Raw genomic sequence first — 27,879 nt, forward strand, 5'->3', positions numbered from 1 at the left:
TTGAAATATAAAGGGCTAAGGGGGGGGAAGGAGCTGTATGTCTTTCCTGAAGCTTGGAAATCCATTTTTTATGTAACAAAATATCATTGCCCAGTTTGGTATTGCAAAACCCAAAATGTTAATTAGACTGAATATAAACAGTGGGACCTATTTAATGTTAAAAAACAAGGCATCTTCATTACATTCACCTGGTGCTTCCATTGTGTACATTGATATATAAGTAAACTTCGAAGCAAGTTTTTTCATGATTTCCTATGGAAGGGTATATAAAACAAATTTTTTACTCATAAAGTATGAATCCCCAAATAGCTAGTAAATACAAAATAAAAGTGTAGCCTTTAGAAGAGTATTCCACAAAGGTTTTCAGTGAAGCTTTTAATGTATGATGAAAGTTCAGATTTATTGATAATCTTACGCAAGGGCCAAGAAAACTAAGTGAGGAAGCACCTCATTCAGATGAGATATTACTATTTAGGAATACATAGTAAGCATGGCTTTGGAATCTTGTCACAGTCAACTTTAACAGGGAGTTACTTGTTTGAATTCTCAAATGACACTTGGAAAGTGCTTCATAGTTGATGTTGTGTAACATAGAAAATATTTACAAAGTGATATAAAACAAGGTATTCACAAGTACTTTGACCTGGTAAATGTAGCATCCTTTTCTTCTTGCGTTGTAAAAGATGAGTAAAATAAAACAGGTAGGAGTGAAGTTTGCATGCATTCTGCACACTTCCTGTAACAATTTGTAAAAGGTTTTTTAAAGATTTCCATAAAATCAATCATACTTGATAAGAAGTGTTAAAGCTGTTATATGAAATGTGTGCTGTTTGTAATGGCAACTGATCTTGATATTTCACAGTTTTTAATTCCATGTTTTAAATAGGCTGCTGGAGTAATTTGATTTTGGAGAAAAATCTGTCATCTTGAAAAGCAAAACTGCTTGAATGGTTCCTTCTAATTAACTTTAAAACATGGCATTTGCTGTAATACTTTTCCAAAATAAATGTGATTCTGCGAGGAGTTCTGTGCTGTGGCATGGTCACTGAGTAGCTCCATGGAAACCATGTCTACTAATTGCACATAACTGTCGGTACCGGCTAAGATACTTGTAAAGCATGTAAATAAGAGACCATAGCCAAACAATTGAAGAGGTTGTTACTGGAGTTATTAGGCAATTCAGGGCTGAGAATAATTATAAATGAAACTGAGCCAAGAGAGTTAAGTTATAAAATGCACTAGACACTTCTGACGTTAAGATTATGTGGTGGTGTGAAATTGGAGGCCAGAGTCTGGTGGATGATAAGCAATGAAAAGCAGATGAAAGTGTTGTGGCTTGCATGAACTGATGGCTACAATCTAACAAGGTGCTGCTCTTCATTTGTCTCTTCATTTGTTCTTCATTGATGTAGTTACGAGATGTAAAACATGAAAGTAAGTTGAAGTGAAGGAACTCAATTCTTGTTTGTTTGTTCATGCACGGGTATCTGTTTTTTATATAAAATGATGGCATACATGTTTGTGTTCAACCTTTGGGCTTGAATTTGCTGGTGTTTTCATTTGTTAGCTCCCATTGATCTCAATTCAGTAGTTTTGTGAGTTAAAAATTGTGAAATGAGTATCTCTGGGACCTTGATCCAGGCTGGGATTGCTCACTGCTCTCAGCTGTAGGGCTCCCACTAATGTTCAGTTTTGTTACAGTGAAATAAATAAGGAGGCTGTTTTCCAGAGTTCACTGGTGCCTCCTGCTGAAGTTTATAGTGAATTTCTTTGACCTCAGATATGCAGCAGTGGCTTCTTCATTTTATTGTTAATAACTAATGATTGTGCATTGCCTTCCTGTGGTTTTCTTTCCCTTTATTACTGTCCTAAGTTCACCTGTTTCTTAGGAGATGGTAATGAGTGTGGTAGTAGATCAGGCCTTCAGCAGCAGCCTCCCGCAACTTCATGACAGTGCTTATGTCTCTTATAAGCAAAATACAGATTTATAGAAACTGATGCTTGAGCGTGATGTATCGTTTAAGGCAAAAAAGAAAGGACTTGAGTAGAAAGGTCACCATGACGATAAAGGTTTGTGGTTTGATTCCTTCATTAAATACAGTCTTTCTCTGTTACAAATTCAATGTTTAGATTTTCAAAGTAACTATTATATTGGACCTAAATGACTTTAAAAATACATTGTCTTCTGATCTTTCAAGTGTTATTCTTCTAAGATTATACAGGTCACAGGCTACTGAGAACAACTGTTTCTGGGGAGGGAGATCTGTGGAAGATGCTTTCAGAGGAGATTGGATTAGAGTAGATTCTTGCTGCTTTTAGTAACAGCTTTGACACCTTATTGTTGTTTGATAGTGTCATAAGTTGGAAACAGATTAACAATCAAAGCCTGAAGGAATTTCTTGTCTTCTTGATAAAAGAAAGCTTCCTTCCATCGTCTCTTGAAAGTCTGGTTTATACAGCTTGAAAAAAAAAAAAAAAGGAACTATTGTTTCTATAAATAAGTAGCTGATTTTTTTTTTTTTTTTTTTTTTTTAACATGGAAGCTTTTTCAGGTATTACAATGGTAGTCCAAAGTATTAAGGAGTCGACAGAGCCTTGGCTGTTGTCATTGGCACTGTTTGTTGGCAGAGCCAGGATTAGAATTCAGGAGCTGGAGTCCTGCATGCTGATGCTCAGGCTGCTTGGCACATTTTTACCCGTATGGTTTCGGAGTAAATAACTCTGAGACAGGATTTCATTTAGATACCTAGATACCATGTCCAAGTAGTGTGTGTTGGGGATTTTTTTTTTTTTTTTTTTTTTCCCTTTTTGATGCAAGGCCAAGAAGATGAGCAGGGCAGCCTCTTAACACTTTCTGGATTGTTAGACTGTGGTGCCCTGGGTTACCTGTTGTGGATGGATTGGTTAAGATTTGTGTAAACTCTTGTGCCTGTACCAAGATCTATAAATCATACAGTTTTTATTTTTATGTTAAGAAATAACTAAAGTTTTGCTCCTGTGTCCTATTTTTAATTGCTTGCTTAGTTTGGTGGCAGATTTTTTCATTCTTTTGATGTACCAGCAGTCATTCGTGCTCTCATAGGAGCACTTGAGGAGAATTTTTGGGTTTTGTGCCAGGACAAATCATATTCAGACTAGAATGACTATTTATGAAGGCTGCCTGGCCAGAGACGATTTATTATAGTAGAAACAAGTTGAATTAATAGATGCCAGCAATAATAGGATAGAGATTGCTTGTTTATGAACAGAGTATTTTAGTGAGCAAACACCAGCTGTGCATGACTAAGGATGGCACAAATCCAGTTGGGAGGCTGCATGCTTGTGCTGTCACTGCGAGGCAAGTTCCCTTGTCAGATTTCTTCTGACTCTCTTTTTCTTTCCAAGAAGATGTATGTTTTTCACTATAGGGTGAAATGTTTTTTGTGTTGTGAAGGACAGAGCAGCAAGCAGTAAAATCACACGGAATGGATCAGCAGGTAAGTGTAAGCAAATGGCTTCTGCCCAGAGCAGTTAGGGCAGGTGATGAGTGGCAAACATCACTTTAATGCATTGTAGCCCAGCCCTGGGTTACGGGTTACAGGACTGGATTAGGACCAAAATGTGGAATGCCCCCAGGCCTCTTCCTCATGCGGCCATTAGGCCATTATGTGTGGGCCTGCAATGGCCCAGGATCCCCCTGGCTGCTGAGCAACATAGCGGGGTGGCAGCCTGGGCCGATGGCAGTGGGGCAGGGGCTTCAAACTGTGGCTGTGAGAAGGGTCTTCATGGGAAAAGCTTCTGGGATAATAAAATGGTGTCCAAACATGAATCAAACAACACACATTGATTTTGAAATGGCTCAAAAGCAGGGAGGGGGAGAAAGTCTAGAATTTAGAGGACAATGGGCTTCATCACTGAGTAATTGCAGCTGGAAGGAAAGCTTTTGACCTGTTTTGTCTTCCTCCTATGCACCCTTCCTAATTGTTTCGGTTTGATTTCTAGGCATCTTTTAAGGCAGCCTTTGTTGCTTGGAGAATCGGGAGGCTTTAATTGCTACAGATAGGTGTTCAGGCTAATTTCTTAATGCTGAAAAGTGCTGATAAAGGTGGAGATGGCAGTGAGAATTGATTGGGGTTATCTGGTAGTGACAGCTCAGTTTCTGGATCAGCTGAGAAAACGAGAGAATAAAGCTTGAAAAATTTGACCGTTTTCAAATTTAAAAAAAAATAGTAAAAGTTGTCTCAGACATGCAGTTCTTAAAACGTTTTATTTTAATCAAATTACTATACTTAATTTGGACAAAAAAGTCTTTTGAAGAATATACATCACAAGGTGGAGTGTGTTTACCACAACCATCTGGCATGCTGGGAGTGCACTGAGGCACCTCCTCAGGGATGTGGTAGCGTTTGGGATACTGTTGTGCATTTTTAACCATTATTTTAAAAATGGTGCTCTATGAAGTGTTTTTTTTCCCCCAATCAGATATAAGATGTGTAAGGCCAAATGAAATTGAATTACTGGTACCTGATGATAGAGAAATCCGAGTAGGAGCTACTGCAAGCTGTTGTAGGAAAAAAATGCCAGAGAAGTTCTGTACCTGACAGGAAGCTAGAAGATCTTCATATGAAGGAAAAAGGGCTTTTAAACCAGCAGAAGAATGGGTATTGAAAGCAAGTTTGCATTTCTGGGACAGATAATGACAAAATTGTAGTTGGACTTTATTGGCTTTAATCCAATTTACAGCTAGGCACATAAGTAGTGTTCAGCTGAAAGAGCTGGAGAATCAGGGATTAAAAGATGGCTATTCAATGTGTCAGTATGTCAAATGGTGAATCCAGGGCCTATCCTGGTTTTAAGTTCCCTTTTGTCCTATATGCTGCTGCTTGCAGTTTGGGATTAGCTTTAATTCTATAACCACATTAGAAGGGTAAATTGAGAGTCACTGGTTGAGGATTAAGAACACCAGCATTAAAAATAGCTGGCACCATCACTTAGCAAAGCTGAAGTTGTTTGAAATAGGCTGCAGCTGCTGAATGTTGGGACTGCTGCGGGTGCACAGAATCGTTCCCACGCAGTACAACGGCAGCTCATTAACCTGTGTCTCCATCCTTTCCAGGCTGAACACCAGGGAGTTCTGCTGGTCTGCAGGGTTTACTTCAAAGTAAAGTATCATCTACTCAAATCCAGTGGGGATGCATGTGTTTTACCAAGTATGGAAAAGATATCTCATAACAGATGAGCAAAAGTGAAATTAATGCTGTTTAAGAGTCTCTGGATGTTTAGGAGTAATGTAGGCTATGTTGATTAACAGCTATTTATAGCAGATCTTTGTGAGCTGATCTTCTTTTTCCCCTTCATTGGCATAAAGTCTTTTATCAGGCTTGTTCCTCAATAAAGCAGTTGGTGACTTTGAAGAAATCAATGCATATCACTAGATTCTTCTCTAACACAAAATTATGTGTGGAAGACTGATCTGTGATGCATGAATGGAACTGGTTGCATTTGGTTAAAAAAAAAAAAATCTGTTACTGGAAAATCTAATTGATTTCATAGTTCATATTACCTGAAAGATTTATGTAGGAGTTTTGTTTGTTGTTAAATGAAGAATATGAGAGTAAGCAACTCTTCAGTGTAAGCTAAAATAGTTTATAGGAGGAGGGATACATCACTGGTATGTACCTACATCTATACAAGGACCATGTATGGTAAAAGTCACCTGCATAAGAGAACAAACATAACAATTGAGTGATTTTGTATCTGCATACAGAAAAGCAAAGGAGGCAAAATTTACTTCTTCTGGAAGACCTTCTTGTGCCACTATACAGAGGGGCTATGTTCTAATACGGCCTTCAGCAAGTGCTTTTTGTGTTAAAGGATTTAACTCAACAATGTCCAGAGCTCTAAACCAGTTTATTTAGGATAAAGTAGTAATGCAAATCTTTATCACTCACAAGCCAGTGTCCAAGTGCAAAGGCTAAATTGAATTTTAATTATGTCGGCAATCTTGCTGGGGACAAGAAGCAGATGGAAAGACTCTTTTTAATAAAGGTAAAATATGCCTGTAAATTGCATGCTGCACAGTATGAAGCTGTAAGACTCTCAGTGATATATGCAAGAATATCTTTATCTATTGATGGAGCAGTTAGCTTTCTTATAAATACAGAATCTGTGCCTAATGACTGAAAACCTTGTTTTCATTTCTTAATGTAGATAAAAACAAGTTGATAAATTAGAACAAAAACTCGAGAAAATTTGAACTGGGGTAAGAAATGCAGTGATGGTATAGATCTTGTGCTGAATATTTGTCAGACATCTTCAGGGAGGTCTAATTGGGAAAATGAGTATCTTGTTGGGAAGATTAATGTCAGTGAAGTAAATATGGTGACATAGTCAATGATGTAAAAGCAGAAGATGAAGGTGAGCTGTAGTTCTTTACCACAGTCCTTTACTCTATTTCTTTTTTTTTTGCTATCTTGATCTGACCCATGATCTGATGAGACCTGAAATATTGGTGCCAGCTTTCAGGAAAGAACAAATCCTAGTAGTACTTAGCCTATGCTAGAGATCATTAAACTAGAAAGGGAAAAAACCTTAGAAGTACTGATAAGAAGCTGTATGTTACCATACAGTGTTTAAATATACTTTTTGCTGAATATACCAGGAGATTAGTTCTGTGTTTGTATGTGGCAAGAAAATACATATATTTTTTTAAATGTTGTGTTCTTACTGGCTGATGTAACAAATTTAACTATGAAGAGTTTCTATAATTCTGCCTGTGTTCAGTATATTTTTTCTAAGTAGCTGGCCATATGTCAGAGACTTAAAGTGCATGATTAAAACATATGGGAATGGTTACACTGTCAGTTTTATCTTCAGAGCTTAAACTGTTTTAAATGTGCAGGTAGGTAACAAAACATAAAGGTCTCTAAGAGGTATTTTCTGAAGTGTGGTGAACTTAAAGATTGAGTCAGCCTTTCTCCAAAGCTGGGCAGGTGGGAGGGAATGGGCAGTGGTGAACTTCAGAACAGCGGTTCTCAACCTGGTTATGGCTATGCCAGCTGGAGTGGGGAAATGTTACTTGTTAATAGAGCAGGAAAGAAATACTTCTATAAGCAGAAAATAGAGCTGCAAGAAGAAAATGGTGGAGATGTAATACCTGCCTCCTTTTCCTGCAGAATGGTTTAAATCATGTGTTTAGATAAAACTTCAGTCAGCGTGGGAAGTAGCTTGTATTGGTAGTTCAATTGACAGCTTCATGTAGTAGCATCCAGCTGCATTCCAAATTTCCTTGAGGAATTTAAAGCATTGTGTAAATGCTGAAAGAGATGATCTGGACCTGTCTTAGAAGGTAGACGCCATAATGCTTTTCTGAGATAATTAAACCTTGAAAATAGGGGTGGTAGTGGTATTCTAGGGATACTTACATGCTGCAGATGAAGTGATGTTGGAGGGCAACAAAACCCAAAACCTTAGCTTATTGGGCCAATGCTTTCTTCTAAGCTGCTACTTTTAGATAATGTGAACTTTTTTTTTTTATGTAACATGTGGGATTGCTCAGTGAGGAAAAACCTACTATAGGCTATCTTTAGTGATGATCTGCAAGTGATTTAAAGAAGAATTTCCAGAAGAACTTTCTTCTGTCAGTCTGTGGAAAGCGCCCTGCTTTCAGGAACACTCCTGCCTGCATTAACATGAGCTGTAGAAACTGGAGAATCTGTGAATTCCTCTTCTTTGAAGATGAGTTTTGTTGAGCTATATCCAAGAACGAAAGTAGTATATCTCGGAGACAGGCATTATGCCTGCTTTTGAGGAACTGCATGGACTTTTTTTTTTTTTTTTTTTTTTTTTGAGAACTGTCAGGTTTGCTTTGTTAGGTTGAAACAAGGTCAGCTTTGTAATTTGGCATAGTAGCTGTATTTGCAAAGTTCTCCTAGATAATTGAGGGATTTTTTTATTCCAGTGTATGTCTTTTTAATTTCAGGAAACTTAGTACATTAGTAGACAGACATGATTTCTGTCCTGCAGACTCCCAGGAATAAATAGCTGGTGGTGGTGAAGATCTGCCTATGCACAGGAGGTCACAAAGTCAATCTAATTAATTTAGTTTTCCCTAAATCTTCATTCCCTTCAGGCTGAAGACAGAATTGTAGTGAGGAGTAAGGCTGTTGCGGGTAGTCAGTGGGTATTGATGATCCTTGTTAGGGTTGGAGGGGAACCCTCAAAAAGTTGAAGGAAAGAATGTCAGTCAGGTTTAAAACACTATGTAGGTTTTTCTGCAAATATTTACTTTAATTTGAGATGTAATTAGGTGGCACAGCCCTTAGATTATGTTTTGATGGGTTCGATTAGTTGCTGACAAAGATAAAGGGACTGAGTCATGAATCTTGCTAATCTTTTTAAAATATGCGTTTTGTACAAGAACAAAGAAGCCCTAATATTCTTTTTGATGTCTTTGAAATCTAACCTAAAATGGGTCTTTTCAATCTTTCTAAAATTGCGGCTTTCATACAGTAGGCAAGAGGTAGAATAATTTGTCAAAATAATTCCTGCACTTTGTTGTAATAGCTTTCACAGAATGTTATAAAGTAAGAAGCATTAAAAATCTGTATGAAATAATCCATTTAATTATGTATGCTTTGCTGTGTGTAATAACAAGTATATTGAATAACTAAACCCAAATTAAATTGTTGTGTTTTTTTTTTTTTTTTGTGGTGAAGTTTATTTCTTTATTAAATACATTATAGATCACATAAAGTATTTTTTACTTCTCAGCTATAAAACTGAAGATACATTTGACTTACATTAGGTAAATTTGACACATTAAATTGATCAGCTGTTAAGGGTGTCTTAAGGGTTCACTATCAACTGTTTAAATAAAAGATAAGTAGAAAACCTCTGCTAAATCCTATTTCTTTTCTAGTAAATAGGGTCAGATTTGCTTCTCAGGTGTCTGCTTTTATGAGATAGTTAATTGAAATTTAGATCTATTTAGTAGTAGGGGCTGGAACTAGTTTTTTAATCCAGGTGTATTTTTGCTTTAAAAAACAAACTGAATAAACTGATGCAGAGGAATGTACTTGTTTAGATATCCTCTTCAAGGGTAAGGATGCTGTGGACCTGCATTAAAAGCCTCTTAAAGCTCTTCTTCTAACCACACGCTTAATATTTATTACTGAGCCTTTATCTTTCTCTCCATCTTTCCCATCAAAGTCATGATAACAAAATGGCTTAATGTGATACTGAACTATGAAATCTTTATTCAAAAAATGGATCGCACACTTTGAAACATTAATAGTGAAAGTGTGACTCAGCATTGTTGGAAAAGCTCCCGTTGCCTTATTAACCTTTCGAACAAGCCCTTAAACATATTTGCTTGCAGTTATGCAAAATGTTGAATACAGTTAACTTTTTATATTTGAGAAGCTTGATGTTCAGCTCTTAAGAGCTTGTTCTTTATTACTTAGTTTACAGAACTTGATAATTGGTAGCTTGTCTTGCCATCTGTAGGAAAAATATTTTAATTTTCACCAAATGTGTGCATGTACTTTTTTTTAAAAAAAAAAAGATATGAATCTTGAAAGTCTAGACTGCATAGCTGAAATAACTTTTGTTTGAAGTTTATTGCGTAGTGTACCATATGTGTTTAAATAAACCCATATTTTTAGCATTCCTTTGTGTAAATGCATTTGATTAAAGTGTTATACCTGCTTAATTGCCTTCGTAGACTTGCGTTTTGATGTTTTGATGCCTGCCAAAGTTTACTATGGCCTCTTAAAGATAAATCCATCTTACTGTTTTCACATTCCTTATACAGTCACTAACTACATTCCAATCTCAATATATATTTATGAACATTGATAGTTGTTTTTTTTTTACGATGAAATTTGATACCCTTAAAAATTCCTCTGTAAAGGTACATTGAATAGAGAGAATGTTGCTTATAGCGTTCTTTAATATAATGGTCTGTGGTCTTCATGGTAAGTCAGAAAATGTGTGCAAGTGAGGATTTGAGAATCTAGATTTTGTGACCTCTGGTAAAACATGTAGAAATACTAACTTTCATGCATCAACTGCAAAATAGACAAAGGAAATGGTGATAATTTATGTTGGAAGTCAAGATTTATTTATTATTTTTTTCCTGTGGGCAGTTTAAGGTTTTGCTTACAAAGGAAGAAAGACGTTTTGACAAATACTTTTTCTTTGGTCCTTACACAGAAAAAAGAAGTTGGCTTGCTTGATGCAGACATATACGGGCCTTCAATTCCAAAGATGATGAACCTTAAAGGAAACCCAGAATTAACACCAAGTAAGTGTGAAGTGATTTTTATGTTGTTTCATTGTTCAGGAATGAGCATAGATGTGCCTCCTTGGTGTGGCATGGAAGGGGGTGCAAACAGAAGATGTAAATGCAGTGTATTCATTTCTTAAATTTTTGTTAATGAGATAGCTGTCCAAACTAGATTTGAAAGCAACGAGCGTACTTGTGGTCTTTGTTCATGTCGGTCCACAGGCTTTGAGGTTTTCATGGATTATTACTGAAAAGACTGGAAAAGGTAACCAGGAAAGAAAGGATATTGTCAGTGGGTTTAGACTTGCAGACAGTGAGATTCTGATCCCATTGTAGAACATATTTTTGTTTTTGTTTGTTATGTCAGAACAGTAGTCTGGGGATGGGGGTGTTGGGGAGGGAGACTAACCTAGGAAATAAGAGAGACCATTACAGTAGTTAGTACAATGTCTATTCAAAATGTCATTGAAATGGTTGCCTTTGATATCTCTCTCTCCAGCCAAATACTCAGGGCCACTAGATTCTTTTTTTTCTTTAATCTGGAATTGTGAGTTTAGAAAAAACAGTCATGGTGAGTACCAGAAGTAGACGAAACTTCTGATTTTACTTCTGTTGGGAAGGATTCTGGTGTGAGGAAAAGCAAATTCAGGCAGGAGAGTTTAGGGAGAAGTAAGGAAGACAAAGTAGAAAGGTTACATTAAGTCTGTTCACCTTTCAGAAACATAACTTCCACTTTGGCCAAATGGGAGTGGAATTGAAGAACAGCTTTATCCCGCTAACCTCTGAGATGATAGGGTTTTAGTGCTTTGTTTTGCTCCTCTGAAAAATTTAGATGCAGTAAATTTAGGATTACTGTCTGTCTCCTTCTGTTTCCACCCTTTAGTCCAGAGAAAGAAGTAGTAATGTATTTCTATACACAGATGCACTGCAGGTGGACGAGAAGATGTATGCTTGTACAGGTGACGATCCATTTGAGTACTTTTCAAGTACCTAGCTTACAAATGTAGAAATCATTTAGATACTTTCACAGAGGGAAAGAGATTACTTGGTTTTATTTGTCGGGCTTCTGATTTAGTTTTTGAAGGTGAAAGATAACTCCATTGTGTAATAAATAACTGAATCTTTTCACATATCATCAGTACAGTTTGACTTCCTGATACTACCTGATTTGACTTCCTTGCATTCTCGTGTAATTTGGGACCTGCTGAAAGTGTGTCATATAAGCTCTGTTCTCCTGTAAAATATAAATAAGTGCATATATATGTGTGTGTATATATATATGTATGTATGTATTTGAAATGCATTATGTGATATGAGCACAAAGGACTATGTTGCAATGTCTTCTTTATCTCTTGTTTTCCTTTTTATATGATATTAGGTTATATATTGTTAACAGATGTTACTTTTTCCTTTCTAAAGATGATCATGTAAAAGGTTACTTCTCCATCTTTTTTCCTCACTGCTAGAAAATTGGCTGGTTAGCTTTGAAATTCTTACAAATCTGGCCATGTATTTTATGAACTCATACCAAATTTAAATCTATATCACAAATAAAGAGGAAGTTGCCCAGTCTATTTCATATGGTCATAACATCTTATTTGCTAAGAATGCAAGGACTTAAAACATATACATTTAGGTATTAGGACAGATCAATGTTGTGATATATAAACTTTGTAGTCTGCAGATACTTTGAGGATACAGCTGAAAATTAACTGTACGCTTTTGTCTTGGCATGTTTGCTGTGCTGTGAAAAACACAGCATTCAGTGTAACAGAAATTGGAGGATTTCCCTGAATTGAAATTGCTTCTGTTGGCCTGTAAACACATTTTGATTGCAAACATACATTCTTTCTGTCTCTATATGGAATGTACAAGGAAATAATACCAGGATTTAAGAACATGCTTCATTTTTAAGCGACAGCAAATGGATTAGCGTATTTCAAAAGCGTGACATACAACACAAGTCTACTGAGAAAATGATGTAACAATTCAGTATGAATGGTTAAGGGGTGCAATTTCCATTTCAGGAATTCTGTTTACTTTTCAGTGCAGTATAACCGTGGAGTTGATGAAGCTGTGGAGTAGCAACAATGAAAGTATTGACATCAAGATGATTTGGTTGTGAAAGTAGGATACTGAAAGGCATAGGAAACTTTAATTGTAAACATCAATGTAAACATCAAACTTTATTCTAGTGAGTAGCAATGATAGGATATGCTTGCAAGAAAAGATCAATTGTAGGGGTGTGCGTGTATGTACATATTTTTCTATCTACATTTATGTATATATTACAAGTATATATGTGACCCTTTTGATGAAGTTTAGCCTGGTTTTCTAATTTCTTATTAGATCATTTAATTATCTTTATTTTCAAGAATAAAACTCTGAACAATTCTTGTTTCGTAGACTATGACAGAAAACAGTTCTACACATTAAAGATCTGTATTAACAATGTTAACTTTATCAGTAAGTCAATTAAAAACATTTTAGTAGCATGGCAGTCAACAATTGTGTTTAAAGACTATTTCTGTCCACAACATGAGACCTGGTTGTGAAAATGATGAGTAGCAGCCTTCATTGTTACTGAATCTCTACAGTAGTTCTAGGAGGTTCTGATCACTCTTGCACTCAGATTCCTAATTATTTTTCCCCTCACATGTAGTAGTCAAAGAGGGATTAGGGATGCTTGGTACCATACAAAATAAATCTGCAGCAATTATTACATTTGAATAGAGAATGTTATAGTCGCACTACAATTGAAATGTGGAGTTTGTCTAAGTTCATCAAGTTCCAACCCCCCTGCCCTGGGCAGGGACACCTCCCACCAGACCATGTTGCTCAAAGCCCCATCCAGCCTGGCCTTGAACACTGTCAGGGATGGGGCAGCCACAGCTTCTGCAGGCAGCCTGTTCCAGTGCCCAAAAGAATTTCTTTGTATATATAATCTAAATCTACCCTCTTCTAGTTTAAAGCCATTACCCCTTGTTCTACCATTATACTCTCTAACAAGAAGTCCATCCTCACCTACCTGCAGGCCCTCTGTAGGCACTGGAAGGCTGCTGTAAAGTCTCCCTGTAGCCTTCTTCAGGCTGAACAATCCCAACTCCCTCAGCCTGTCTTCATAGGAGAGGTGCTCCAGCCCCTTTATCTTCTTTGTGGCTCTCCTCTGGGTTCTTTACAACAGGTCCATGTCCTTGTTATGCTGGGGACCCTAGAGCTGAACTCAGTACTCCAGGTGGGGTCTCACAAGAGCAGAGGGGTAGAATGCCTTCCCTCACCCTGCTGGCCATGTGTCTTTTGATGCAGCCCAGGATATGGTTGGCTTTCTGGTCTGCAAGCACACATTATCAGCTCATGTTGAGCTTCTCTTCCAGCAACACCCCCAGGTCCTTCTCCTCAGGGCTGCTCTCAATCCATTCTCTGTGTAGCCTGTATTTGTGTTTGGGATTATCCTGGCACAGATGCAGGACTGTGAACTTGAGCTTGTTGAACCTCGTGAGATTTGCACAGGCCCACCTCTCAAGCCTGACCACGTCCCTGTAGACGGCATCTCTTCCCTCCAGTGTGTTGACTGCACTGCACATCTCGATGTCATTGGCAAACTTGCTGAGGGTGCAGTGACCCTTCCCAAGACCAAGATATTACGAGTGCATTCCAGGAACCTCCTGGCTTGCCTATGCCTTGTTGCACTGTCCCTTCAATGGATGTCAGGGTGGTTGAAGTCCCCCATGGGGAACATGGGCTTGTTAACATGTCGCTCTCCTGTCTGTCCATGGAGGGTCTCATCCACTTGGGCTTCCCGGTCAAGTGTCCTGTAGCAGGCTCTCTCTGTAATGTCCCTGCCCTCTATTTAATCCTGACCCATAAGCTCTTGGTTGGCTCCTCAGCCATCCCCAGGCAGAACTCTGTGCACTCCAGGTGATTGTTGACAGAGAGGGTGATGAATTCAGTTCAAAATGAATTAGGAATTCCCAGGGAGGAGAGAGTCTGTATAAATGAAAGGTACTCCACTACCTTAATCTTGCAGACTTGAGTACGTTGGAAAAAGTCTGCTAGCATTTAATAGGGTATCATTTGAATTACTTGTAATTCATCAAGGTCAGGGAAATCCTGGTTAATAAGTTCATGACTGAATTTAATTAGTTAATAGAGGATTATGTAACTATGGGATAAATACTAACATCAGCTACAGTATATACACAGATCAACATTTCTAACACAAGTAATGAAAACATTACTTCTACTTTTTCCCCAAATAGGGTACTTGAAAGCTGTTTTCTGGCTTAGTGGACTGCAAAAGTTGTTTTCTTTTTTTACTCTACCGTTTAAACTACCTGGCAGAAAGTAAAAGCTGTCATACAGCTGCAAGGATATTGTCCTTTTGCTGGATAAATGTAACATTTTTTCACTTAAATGATTGTGAAGATTGTGGTGGACTTCTTTATTTATGGCAGTTGAGTGCTCTTTTAATATTTTGAAGCTTTGCTATTCTGTGATGCTTTCAGTATCCTTTTTATTTCTTAGTTAAGTAGTATATTGAAAAGATCACTAGTAGATGTGTTTTCAAACTTTGGAATTGAGAAGTAATTCCTGAGAGAATGAAAGCAGTGGGTGTGTTGCAGCCCTACTGAAGCTAATAATACTACAGGAGCTACAGAAATGCAATTACTGATAAAATTCTAAAATCAGGAATAGATATTTGCATTTTTTTTTCCCTGGGATACATTTATGTATCTACTGCTCTTCAGTTTAATATCAGAATTTCTAACAGAAAGGGATGATTTAAAATACGCTCTGTAGTTGCTGTTTAAAGATGTCTACGTGAAATAGTCATCAAGGGATCTGGGGATCCATTTTGGGGTTATTTTCCCTAGTTAGGTAATGGTATATTGATAGGGTAGTTGTTCAGGTAACCCTGAAGTTCCCCAGTTATATGTGAGAGATGAATTTTAAAGACAGAATTTGTATTCACCACCTTTATGCTTTACCAGTGGAACTTTGTCATGATTAATTCAAATAAAAACTAAATTTGATTGTCTCAAAAAAGGCATTTTGTTATTGCTACTGCCTCTTGATTTGTGTTAAATAGTACGTAGTTTAATGTTTTGCGTTACTGATTCTATGTTGAAAGTAGTCTGAAGTGAATGCTGGTCTTTTACTGCTGGTGTGGTCTTCTCACAGTTTATGTAGGTGGCTGAAGGAGAATAGTCACACGTCAGATTTGTTGGGCTACAAAGACATGCAGTTCTATTTCTGAAGATCTCAAGTCAGGGCCAGACCCTCTTTGGGTTTATCAGGGGACTTTGTTAGAATGGGACTTTTTTTTTTCCCAAGTACATTCAACATCCCTATTTTTTTTAATCTAATTTTTCACTTCAGCAGACAAACTTCACATCCTCTCTGATTCTCGTACCTGTTTGTTGTCCTTAGGCTGGCAAGTTTAGTCTGCCCTTTTAACTTGCTCTCCTTTAGCTATTGCTAAAAAGCATATGCTATTTGCACCATCCTTATTCATGATATTTAATTGGAGACTAAGCAGACATGTCTGGGCTGCAAAAACTGTTTGTGTTGATTCCATTACAGAAGAGGGTCAGCTGCAGTCAGTGGCATTGCTTATTGAAAATCCATGCACTGGTGAGAAGACTGGTTTGAGGTCAATGTCTTTCCTTATTATCCCAAAAAGCCATCTGATATTCTCAGGCAAGCATGCATTGAGAATAGACTGTTTACGTTATGCAAAAATGGTAAACTCTGGCCTAGTATAAAAATATCTTTCTGTTTGAGAGGCTAATTCAAGTAGCTATTACAATGAAAACAAAAAAGTGAGAAAACACAGCAATGCTGTACAGGTATTTCAGCCTACATTAAGTAAAATAATTTTAAATGAAAACAAAAGAAAGGTGTGGTGATGGGAAATGGGCTTTCTTGGGATCATCCCAAGCAGTTCTGCAGTGGCTCACTGCCCAAGTACCTGGTTATTTTTTTGGCTTCTAGGATACTTTTTCTTGGTGGTGTTCTTGTTTCCTATTCAGGACTGGTAAGTTCCAAAAGTTCCAGCTGCAGCCACTGGCATTATAGGTACACAGGCACTTTGAAAATCTGTTTCAAATAGTCTTGAACACAAAATAGTAATTCAGAATGTTGTAATCAGTTGTATTTCTATTTTGGAGGCTCTTTCGTGTGTCATGAGGTAGCTGAAAATGAGAAGAATATTTAAATGTTAAATTATTTATTCTGGACCTTGACTATTGCCCTCAAACCTGTAACAGTTAACCTTGAACTTGATTCATTTGGAAATTTTTGATGTCACTTATGGAAGAAAAATGGTGACCTTTACTTGGGGGAAAGGACGTAGAGAAGGAGTATAATGGCAATCTGATCAAGAAGTGAAAAGGAATTAAAAATATTTTGGGGATGAGTATGGAAAAAGGACTGTTTTAACTACAATAAAGGCGTCTATTGCTGTTGAATCTTTATTTTTAAATTTCTTTTTCTTCTTTCCTTTAAGTGGATTTTATGTTTGGCCAAAAAAAAAAACAAAAAACCAACAGCTAACTTTCTCTTAAAATACTCTCTTCTGGTTTCACTAGATATTTTGAAATCACATATCTAGATAGTAATCATACCATATTGGGTTAGATTTATAGTTTTGAAAGACTTAAGACTGCCTGTGTAGTTTGAGATGACACCAACCCTGCAAGGGATTGTTTATAAGCATGTATTTGTTAGCTGCTGTTTAAAAAGTAAGAAAAAACAATTAGTGTAGTTAACTTGTTAAGATTTATTTTTTCATTATTGAACAATTCATACTTAAAATTAAAAAAAAAAAAAAAAAGTAAGATGATAAGGTAGGGAACATAGTGTGTAGTAATTAAATTTTTTACTGAGAGCAGCCCTTTTGGATAAGGGGCAAATGAAATTTCACTAAATGCTATTGCAACAAATTACTGAAACACAACGAGAAGCAAATACATGTCAACATGTCAGGTACTTGAAAGCAGAGTATATTACTCTTCATATTGTAAACCCTGTCATGTGGTAATTATAAATGTTTTGATATGGATTATGACTAGCACAATATTACAACGTTTACTATTCAAGATGTGAATGGTTCATCAGGTTCAACTTTTATACAAATTGGAACCAAATTGCAAAATGGTTTTATTATAATAAAATGGTAAACATGCATTTAATTGTATGTATGTAAACAACAAAAAAAAAGATTCATTTTCCTTTTTGTACACTGAACACATTTATTTACCTGTTTGCTTATTTCAGAGGAATACATGTAAATGTTTCCATCCCTCTTATCTGTAAGAAGTATAATTAAAGAACTGTAACTAATTCTGAACTTTCTCGGTATTTTCATCTAGCAGTTTCACTTTCATGCTTTATCTCTGTGGTTTTCTTGCTGTATCCCTTCTCCACAGTATAACTGAGTGCTTGTTCAGGAGAAAGAATAAAACTGAATACATCAAAAATAGAAAAATATATTTTAATCCTTTCCCTATAGTGACAGGAGGCTAAAAGTGACAAAATTTAAAAGCTAACATTTCTTTCCCTTGATTTAGTTGATAGTCATAAGTCTTGTAAAGAATCCTGAGCTTCATTTTACAAATGGTGAAATAGGAATAAAATCACAAAAGGATGTATGGAGGTGATTCATGAGAAATGCAGAGGGGAATATTTAATACACAAAGAACACTTTATTTGTTTGTCTTAAATGGAGAGTTAACAAGTTTACTGTAGTTTTCATCTGTCATTAGCATCCAGCAGCTTCAACAGTTATTAAAATTACATATAATCATTTGAACAGTTTACTTCCTTCTGTTTTCATTGACACTTTCTTTTTTTTGTCTTGATTACAGTATATAGCCTAAAAAGGCTGAACTGACTCAGATATATTGAGTTCCATGTTTTTTCTTGGAAAGCAGTGGATGCCCCTGGTTAACTGCAGGGTTTTGTTGAAGTTAGATCTTAAACTGAAGGGAGTGCATGGGGAATGTCTGTCCCTTGGGTTCGTGGTACTCTGTCGTGTCTGTTGTCCTGTGTTACATGACTGACTTGGGCAATCCTCCTTTCACAGCAGCATCCGAAGCAAGGCTGTGCTTCACATAACTTGCCTGATAAATACTCATAAAATACTGATAAAAACTAGTCCTGTGCTTTTATTCCAAACCTAACAAGCTAATGATGCTTAAAAACATAACAAAGATATGACTAAATCCTTGTGCTGTTTGCTTTTGCCAGGCTTAATTTGGATGTATAATCTTCCAGTAAGCAATTAGACCTTTTGCTTTTGGGTAGGACTCATCTCACAGCTGCAAACCCACTCTGGTAATGAAAAGCCTCTCACAGAGCCTTGTTGCCTCTGCAGTCTGCCAGCAGGAAAAAAGTAGTGAAAACCTAATGGGAATGCTAGGCCAACTAAATATGAGAAGCAAATCTTTTGGAAAAAGCCATGTTTCTTTGTGCATTTATTTCTTGAACTTGAATTGTGTTGCCAGTATTGAATAATGTTCTTCGAGTCTCTGTGGTGGTTTACTTTGGTTTAAGCATTTGTGATGCCTCCATGGCTAGATAACACTGTTAGCACAGGGCGTAATGGGAAATCGCAGCCTTCCGCTTTCAAGCTTAAAATACAAATTGCAATACATTTGAGGCAGTCCTTCAAATAAATTTGTAGCAGTGTGAAATCAAACTTGAAGTCTCAATTAGTCTGTCACTTGCCATAGAATATTCTGGGCTTCTGGTGTAAGCAGTTAAAATGATGCTTGTGACTCTGACCAACCTTGTGGTGACAGCAGCCTGCCTCTCTGAGGTGGCTTGGTGGCTGCTCTCTCATGTGATGCTTGGGCCCGGCTGCTCCGTGCTGCTTGCCCCCCTCCCCTGCACCTCGCTTTCCTCTCACATCACCATGCTGTGGGTGGAATTAAGTTGCCTTTCCATGGGAAACTTGCACCATTCTTAACATGCTGAAGCTACCCCTTCAGAAAGTATGGCTCACCTGTACCCTCAGTGAAAGCCTCTGCACACCTCTTAGCTCCCAAAGGCATCTGGGGTGGTGTGAGACAATTCTATTGACACCAGCAAAGCCCACTGTTTTGTTAGTCTGTTTCCTTTCCTGTCCTATGTCCCCTTTTTCCACAGCTTAAAGATGATTATTTTCTATGAACCTACTGAAGTTATCTACTTTTTTATTTTTTATTTTTATTTTCTCTTGTTTGTTAGAAATCTGTGTTCAACCCTGCCTTGTCTGGAGCCTTCCAGTCCTTCACTGGAACTTGGATCCTCCCATTAGAGGCTTCTGATCTTGAGAGCTGACTGTCAAACTAGACTGCAAATAACGTCCTTATACTTCTGCATAGCAACAGCCATATGAAAATTACTGTTTGCTCTGATTAACAGAAAGTTTTGTGTAAGTTGGAGCCCTAACTTAGATTGATAGAATATTCCGTAGTCACTGCAGCATGAAATTGTATACAATTGAAAAGCAGATGATGCAAAAAGTTGTTCAGATTTTACAAGTGACCATGCTGAAAATCTGTTTCAGCTTGTCTATATGTATGGCACGTTAATTGAGTTTGTCTCAGATGATTTTGTTTAATGTACTGGAATCCACAGCATATTCTGCACTGTCTTATTCATTCTCTGACTAGCGTGGTGGCAAAGTGCTTTGTCGTGCCATACATCTTCTGTGTTTGAGGCAGTGAGACATGGCTGAGATGTGAGGAGGAGTAAAAATGGCAATTTGTCATGAAAATCTCAGCTAATGATGAGCTGTATAAACAGCAGCAGAACCTTTAGCTTTGTTGTGCGCTGTGAAGAAGTACCAGCTTGCTGAAACTTCAATAATTGTATGCCGAGGAGTTGCTGCATGGATTTTTATTTTAATAAAATACAATGGAAGATGAAGGAATACTTAAAGTTATGAGCTATTTAGAAATAGAAATATACTTTTAAATATATTTCTAAAGCTGCTGTTTTAATGCTTAAATGTGAGATGTTAAAATGCCATTCAGAGACTGAGGTATTACAGACAAGATGTGTGATTTCTTTTCCTACTTCTTTCTGTTGTATACCGATTACGCCTAGGTTAGCTGCTTTTATTTTAATTCTTTCAGTTTCAAGGGAAAATAAGCAACATCAGCAATAAAACTGAATGTTTATCAGTTGTCATTACATGCTTTCTAACATTGGAGATTAGTGGAACCATGGCTCTATGCTGCCTTTGGGAAGGATGCAGCACAGGTCTCCAAATCTGCAGGAATCTTGAATAATCTGTAGCACAGATTTCACAATCTCTCATCCATAAAATGAGATACTACCTCCCTACATGGATGTTACAGAAATAACATCCATGTAATAGGCTGCCTTTATTTTTCTTAAGCAGTGTGATGCCTCTTAATGAGGTATAATGTAACATCAAAACCTTCTGGAATAATGGTCTATACTTGCCTGATGAGATGAGACTGAAAGGAAGCTTCTGCTTGCTCTAGTGCTTCAGTCAACAGATTTGAAACAAAACCAACAGTTGAAATGTCCATGCCTATAGGCCTCATAGCTATGTACTTTGATGGTAACCACAGGTTAGCACAGCACAAACGGCTATGTCAGGCTTTCTAGAGAAAAAGAACTCAGTTCCTTAGGGTGATCTGCATGGCTTGGCATTTGGGGAAAAAAAAATAATTCAAACCCCAAAGCATACCTCTTACCAAATGCAGAAGATCCATCCTAATGCCTTCAACATCATTCTTCCCCCAGGGAGTAACAGCCCAGTCCTCAGACCAATCCTACAACACTTTTAATCAGCCATCTGCTGAACTGCTCTAATGAGCTTGCACACGTTTGCTTTTTCCAGTGCCCTACCAGAAAAGGCATTTTATTGGTAGTTTGTTGGTGCTCTATTGATCTTATTGATCTGGGTTTGCACATTGACTGAAAACAAAGAACCCTTTAATTTAGAGCCATTGAGCTTGCTTACAGTTTGCAAACAAGGAAACTGATCTTTTAACACAGATGGCATAGTAGGGCTGTGTCTATTACAATTTTAAGAAATTAGATTTATTTTATTTTCTCTTGGTTTTCTGAAGCTGTATAGTAGGCATCTCATCTGATAACAGAGAAGGAAGTGTTAACTGTACTCTGAAAGAAATAGGAAATAGAGATGTTACTGAGAACTCATTTCGCTTAATCTTCTTTACATGTTATGCTTTAGAAAATCTTTGTGAGACCCAGGGTGAAGGAGGAAGAATGCCTGTTGCTTTTGATGAGACAAGGGTGATTACCAGAGCCCACTGAAGCACTTTAGGTTTCAGATAGTCGTAAGAATGCTTTTTAGCAGTAGGCAGGCAGTGGGGTGCTTTGCGGTATTTTGTATTACTTTGAGAATATGCAGAATGTTATAGCCAGAATATACAGCAGGTTGGGAATTGTTCTTGTGCAGTATGTAAACTTGATTAAGTTTTGCTCTTCTGAGCAGTTTATAGCCCTTGGTATTAACCAAGATATAAGATCCAGTTTTGATAAAAATGAATCTCTACTGTTGAGAAGTAAACAATGCATGCGTTTTAGCAACAGAGATTCCTTTGCTTACTCTGTAAATCAGTGTTTGTGTACCCACAGCAACTCTCCTGTTACCCACTGAGGAGAAGGATGAAGCTGTGTCTGTTGTGTGAGGCTAGTGTGTTGCACCTGTGCTATGTACAGCAGAAACTGTGCAGGTAGTGGATCTGAGATTGTCTCAGATGTTTGACTGACATATTAAAGCACCTGGATTGAACTGAGAAGTTGCATGATATTTTGGTGAAGTTTCTTATGTTTTCAGACGTTCTGCAGCTTTTCCTTTCTTATCTTCCAGTTCCTCATCCTCACATGCTGAGCAGTCAAGAATTGGTTCTCCCTCATCCTTTTTTTTTAAATTGTTCCTATTTAATGGTAAAGATGAAGCAGACCTTGATGCTGCAATAATATATACTGTTGCTGATGCTTTTTTACAACCTTTTTGTAGGTAAATATGAAAGCAATCTTTTTTCTCAAGACTGTTAACAGGATTGTAATTTGTGGCAGTATGTATGTTTACAAGGACACCAAAGCAGTGCATAAAGGAGTCTCTAGGCTCAAGTTCAAATGTCATCAACATCTTCATAGCCAAGCAATCTTGCAGCGGGAAGAAGTAAGCCTGAGTACTAGAAATATGGGTAGACAGTATAATGCTACCAAAACTCAGCCCTGACTGCAAACTGAACAGAACTACACAAGTGTATTGAGCTAGCTCAGTGAATCAGTCCAAGCCCTTCTCTTCTTGAGTAACAGCACAGTAGTCATGCAAGTGATTTGTTTAGTTTGTTTTTGTCTTTTTGATTTGTAAACCAAAATACTGTGAATACAAAAACCATACCTAATTTATTTTTGACCATATTTCTACAGAATTACATGGCTTGATTGCCTGCTTACTTTTCATTGCTTGAAAGCTTTCATCTGTATGTTTTAGCTGTTTAATTTGAATGCTCCTGGGTGTTGCTTTGTCTGAATTTGGAGTTCAGCTTTGAATGCACAGCATTTTACCCACATTGTTTTGATTTTGCTATATATATATTTACTTTAGATGCATCAAAGGTTTCTGTCAAAATATGTATTGTAATATAATTTTTATGGCTTACTGTTCTTGCAGTTTTCTGCTAGTTCCTGCCTGTACATGCTCTTAAAATAAACTGGATAGGCTCAAATAAAATTCATTTGGTTCTTCTGTGTGTGTGTCTGAGCACGTGTGCCATTTTGAGTTAAGGTGGGAATTGAGATGGCAGAGAGTATAAAGAAAGAGGAGGTTTTGGCTTTTGGAGAGTTTTGCTCTGTATGCACTGATGTTACCTTTTTATTTGTTTACTTTCTGCTGCCTCACCACCTTGCCAGCAGAACAACTGCAATATTTCTCCACTTATCTTCTTGACACGGGAAAGCATAGGAGTATGGAACATGACAAGGACATAACTTTTGTAATGTCCAAATAAACATATATTGTTCCTACAGAAATGTTTCTAAGTCCTGCAGACTTCCTCTAGGACTTCTTATCTAGAGCTGTTACCAGCATGTAGTGGTGGCTTTATTTTGTACCTCTCACCTGGGGTTCAAAGCAAACAGTAGAAAGAGGAATAAGAGGAATTCCCTGAAATGTGGTGTTTTAAAGGGAATGGTCCTCTGATTTGTAAGATTAATTGGTAGCGCAGTTAATAAATAAATAAAATCTCAGAGCTTTTTAGGACTTTGCTTTTGTTTTGATAAAAATGACTCAGCAGTTATCTAAGTATTGCAGAAGTAGAAGGTGGACAAATAGGTGATCTGTGCCTTGTAGCCAAGGGGATTTTTTATAAGCTGGTGAAGTCTGGGTTTCAGCAGCAGAGAGTGATAATATGGGCAAATACACAGTTATTCTGGCAAGACCTCAGTGATCCCAGTTGTTGCAAACTAAGACAAAGTGGAGCTAGGGTCTCAGGTAGAATAGACAAAGGTATACACGTATGTAAACTGAAGGAATGAGAGGGGGGAAATAAACAAATACTGCTGGGAGGGAGGGAAAACTGCTCTGAAAAGGAAACCATTGTCTAAACTTATTTCTTCTTCAAAAAAACAAAAACACCCTTCCAAAAAAAAACTTGTTTGCTTTTGTTTTAGAAAATCTAATGAGGCCCCTTAAGAACTATGGAATCGCATGGTGAGCATGTTTCAATTCAAATCAAGTTTCTTTACAGATATACTTGGTATCGTGCTGGAAAGCTAACCTTGTGCTGTGTTGTTTCAGCATGTCCATGGGCTTCTTGATAGACGAGACCGCCCCGGTTGTGTGGAGAGGACTCATGGTCATGTCGGCTGTTGAGAAATTGTTGAGACAAGTAAGGATTTATATCTAACTGATACGTGATTAACCATAACATTGTTTCAAAGTAGCAGTGAAAATTTTTGTCTTGATCTTTTATATGGACTTGTGTTGCTATCAGACTTCTGAAACATGTTTTGTGCACTAAGGAATCATTTTCTCGGTGTCAGTAACTTAATAGAAAGGTTTTCACTGGAGAACCAAATGGCACAAATCTTCCTGTGGACACTTGACAAGAGTCATGGACCTAACTGCCATTTGTGGCCTTGCTTACTTAATGAAAGCTTCACAGCAGGCAAACTGCAAGCAATATGCATTTGAAACAATAATCCCTGGAGCTTATCTCAAATGAACTAATAAGATTGGTGGTACAGAACTCATACAATGTTGTCACTGGTCTTTTGATTTGCAATTTTCTGGCCTTTTGGAACTGATGTTTGTAAAGAAAAGTAGAAAAAAATGTTTGTTTTTTTTTTTTTTTTAATTTTACTTCCTGTGCATTTCAAGTATTTATTACAACTTATGATCATGACTTCCACTTATGTTCAGTTACCTTATGACCATTCTGAGAATAAGAGAATTTTATTTTCTTTCCAGGTAAGAGAAAAAGTTGAAGCTTACTGTGTTTATCTATTCTCTTTATGTAGTCATTGTTCTGTGTGTTTGATGAGTGGATCACCACGTTTTAATGCATTTTTGTGTATTTTTAAAGAATATTTTGCAAATGTCTAAGAATTTGAATGTATAGGTGTCTGTGCTTATCTACAGCTGCATTCCTGTATGTGCTTGTTTATTCAGCAGCACTAAGCATTCTTGGATGGCATTTGACAGGTACATGAAAATCATGAAATACTATCCCTGCGTAATGCAGATAAATCGTTGGTTAATAAAACTGCTGGCATATGGAAGCCGGGCAGCTTCTTTATTTCTTGACAGATCGTTTTTTCCTTCTTCGTGCGAGTAGATCTGTGAAGTGCTAATGAGACAAACAGCTGAAAAAATGCATTAAGTGCATTAAAGTTCTGTGTTTAAACTTGGACGTGACCCATATTGTTCATGGCTGACATCTATTCCAGAGATCTGATGTATACAGCTTGGAGATCACTAGGTTTTTGTATGTGTTCTGTAAATACTTCCAAAACTTATGCTCCCTTAATGACTGAGAAGGAGGTGTGTTTGTTTGGTTTTTTTTCTTCCTTTTCCCTAGCCTGTTTCCAGTGAATTCTTCTCTGTTTCTAACAGACTTTAGAATAGTGGCAAATGTTGCTCTAGTCAGAAAGGACACGTGTGCCAAAATTTAAGGGAGAACCTCTTTGTCTAGACTTGACATTTAAAACTAAGAGGTATCCATGCCAATTGCTGTGGAAGGCTGTTCTGCCCTCTTCGTGTGTCACATTGTGTTGGCCCGGCTGACAAAGACTAGAGCCTAAAACCTCAAAGACAGAGCTGAAGTTAGCACCTGCTGCATTCAAATACTCAGCCCTGGGAGACTGAAGCCTTTTGGCAGGCACTGCAGTGCTACTACTTCAGTCGGAGGTATCCCCAGATGGGAAACGTGTGCCAGCTTCCTCATGGAGGGTGTTGATGGTGCTGTGTAATGAGCTCACTGCTCCCTAGCAGCCAGTGAAGTGGTTACGTGCTGCCCGACTGCAACAGGAACAAGGCAGAGAGTCCATTAATGCTCAGGGCATCAGTGATTTCGCTGACAATGGAACCTACCTTCTGAAAGAGGAAGACCTAATAGCTACATTTCTTCTCTCCTGCAGCATCTTTGCCTCTATTTGATGACCAGGGTTTGCTTAAATCTGCGCTGGAAAGAGTTGTTTGCGTCTTCTCCCAAGAAGAAAGAAACTCCTAGCTGACAAGAAAAAACAGTGGGTTCTTTCAGATGAACAGGTGGTCTTTAGAAAACGTCTGACAAATTATCCAGACTTACACATGCTGCTTTGGTTTTAAAAACTGTAATATCTCCCTTCTGACACAGCTAACCCATGCTTGAGATTGACTAGTAACAAATGTCAGAGCCTAGGACAACTGAATGAGAGAGGACCACAGCATGTGATAAATATCATTCTGTTTGTGTTGAAAATGGTTTTGTGATCTCTTGGGTCTTCTGAAACTGTTTCCTCTTTTCTCTTTATCTGCTCTGGTTGTTTGGCTATTACCAATTGTTTGATAGGATAAAATTGCTTGCAAGAATAAAATGATTCTGCTTCTAAATTTCTAAGGCAGTGTTCTTAAGAAATAGCTGCTTTACCTCTATAGCTACATGTAAACTATCTAAATTAGCTCCCTAATCTAGATTTATAGTCTATAACTTTAATGTAAGGACATTTGTGCACTCAGAGAAGCTAACAAATATTAAGTTCTTAAAATAATTAAGTCAGCCAGGTAGAAAACACCTGATGGAACTGATTGTGTCAGAAGTTCCCAGGCTTTCACATGAAAAACACTGTTAGTATTTCATAGTGGTGTTTACTGTTAGGTCTTGGTGGCTTTATTGTGTATGTTGTTCTAAGAGGTTTTGTATTTGCTCTGTAAATAAGTGTGTTTTTTTTTTTTTCTTTCTTTACAAAAGAACCAGTTTTTCAGAGTTGTTCATGCTTCAAATACTCCAGTAAAACACTGGAGGGTCTAGTTTCCCAACTTATTAATGTTGACTTGTTGACTCATTAACTTGTTAACTCTTAATCAGTCTGTGCCTGTAATTAGTATTTAAACGCTTCTTTTACTCTTGCAGTTTATCAAATCTCAGGAATTGTTTGTCTGGAAAATACATTTTGTTAAATGTATACACTCTGTGGCTCCTTGTGCACTTTGTGCAGGTAGGATATCCTACTCAAGTATTGAAAGAGCTTTGCAAACATCACTTTTCATAATACATCTATAGTTTTGTTCCTCTCATTCACCTTGCCTAATTCATCCTTGGTGGATGAATGGCTTTTCAGTGCTGCTCCCTTTCAGTTAAACATCTCTAGTTTACATGCATTGAAATTACAGTGGCCAGTTGTCATGGGCCATATGATCTGAGGTTTAGTTGTGGCTGAGAAATGACTTTTGTTAACATAATGAGATGTACGTTAAGCCTGTTTACGTTGCAGAATGATCATTCCTCTTATCCAGACTTTACTCATTTCCCAGCAACAGTTGTTTTCATATAAAAACTCATCCACCTTTGTTAACACTTCCTTTGAATTTTGGTAGCCTATAGGTGAGGTAGAACAGAGTATTTTTTGGTTTACTTAAAATTTTGAAAGGATAGTTCTGAAATCTTTTCTGTAAAAACACCATTAAAGCCCATGCAGAGAAGTTTTGATAGTTCTCCATTGTCATCTGTGGCACTGGGCTTTTCCTATTTGCTTTCCACTTAACATACACTTCAGAAGCTGCCTTCTCTTCTTTATAGTTCCGTTCAGTGCTCACTTCTTTACTGTTTGTGTCTCCTGACCCAGTGCTATGATTCAGACTAAGAGTTCCTCAAAATGCATTGTCTTGGTGTATTTGCTGTGGAAATGAGTCCTGGTGAACCTTAGGCTAAATATAGTAAAGATTCTGATTTTTTTAAATTATTTTTCTATGAATGTTACCTAAAATCTGTGCCTGAATAGTGATGTTGCTGAGAAGCTTTGAAGTAAATGTCAAATAGACAGCTGAGAACCTTGGAAGAGCACCTATAAGAAAAAGGGGTGGGAGGGTGGGGGAAGGCAAGCAAAACTTTCTGTAGTCTGGTTTAAACTGC

The 27,879-nt window shown here is 37.4% G+C and overlaps 1 protein-coding gene across 1 annotated transcript in view; it reads left to right on the plus strand.

Annotated features, from left to right (window-relative positions):
• NUBPL (nucleotide binding protein like) overlaps positions 1-27,879 on the plus strand; it is an 89,670-nt gene that overhangs the window by 7,270 nt on the left and 54,521 nt on the right. Inside the window, exons 4-6 of the mRNA XM_032187648.1 lie at positions 10,195-10,285; positions 23,939-23,978; positions 24,066-24,156. Coding sequence (XP_032043539.1) covers positions 10,195-10,285; positions 23,939-23,978; positions 24,066-24,156 — 222 coding nt within the window. The remainder of the gene's footprint in view (positions 1-10,194; positions 10,286-23,938; positions 23,979-24,065; positions 24,157-27,879) is intronic.

The sequence above is a fragment of the Aythya fuligula genome, chromosome 5 (genome assembly GCF_009819795.1).
Source record: "Aythya fuligula isolate bAytFul2 chromosome 5, bAytFul2.pri, whole genome shotgun sequence".
In the NCBI taxonomy this organism is placed as follows: Eukaryota; Metazoa; Chordata; class Aves; order Anseriformes; family Anatidae; genus Aythya; species Aythya fuligula.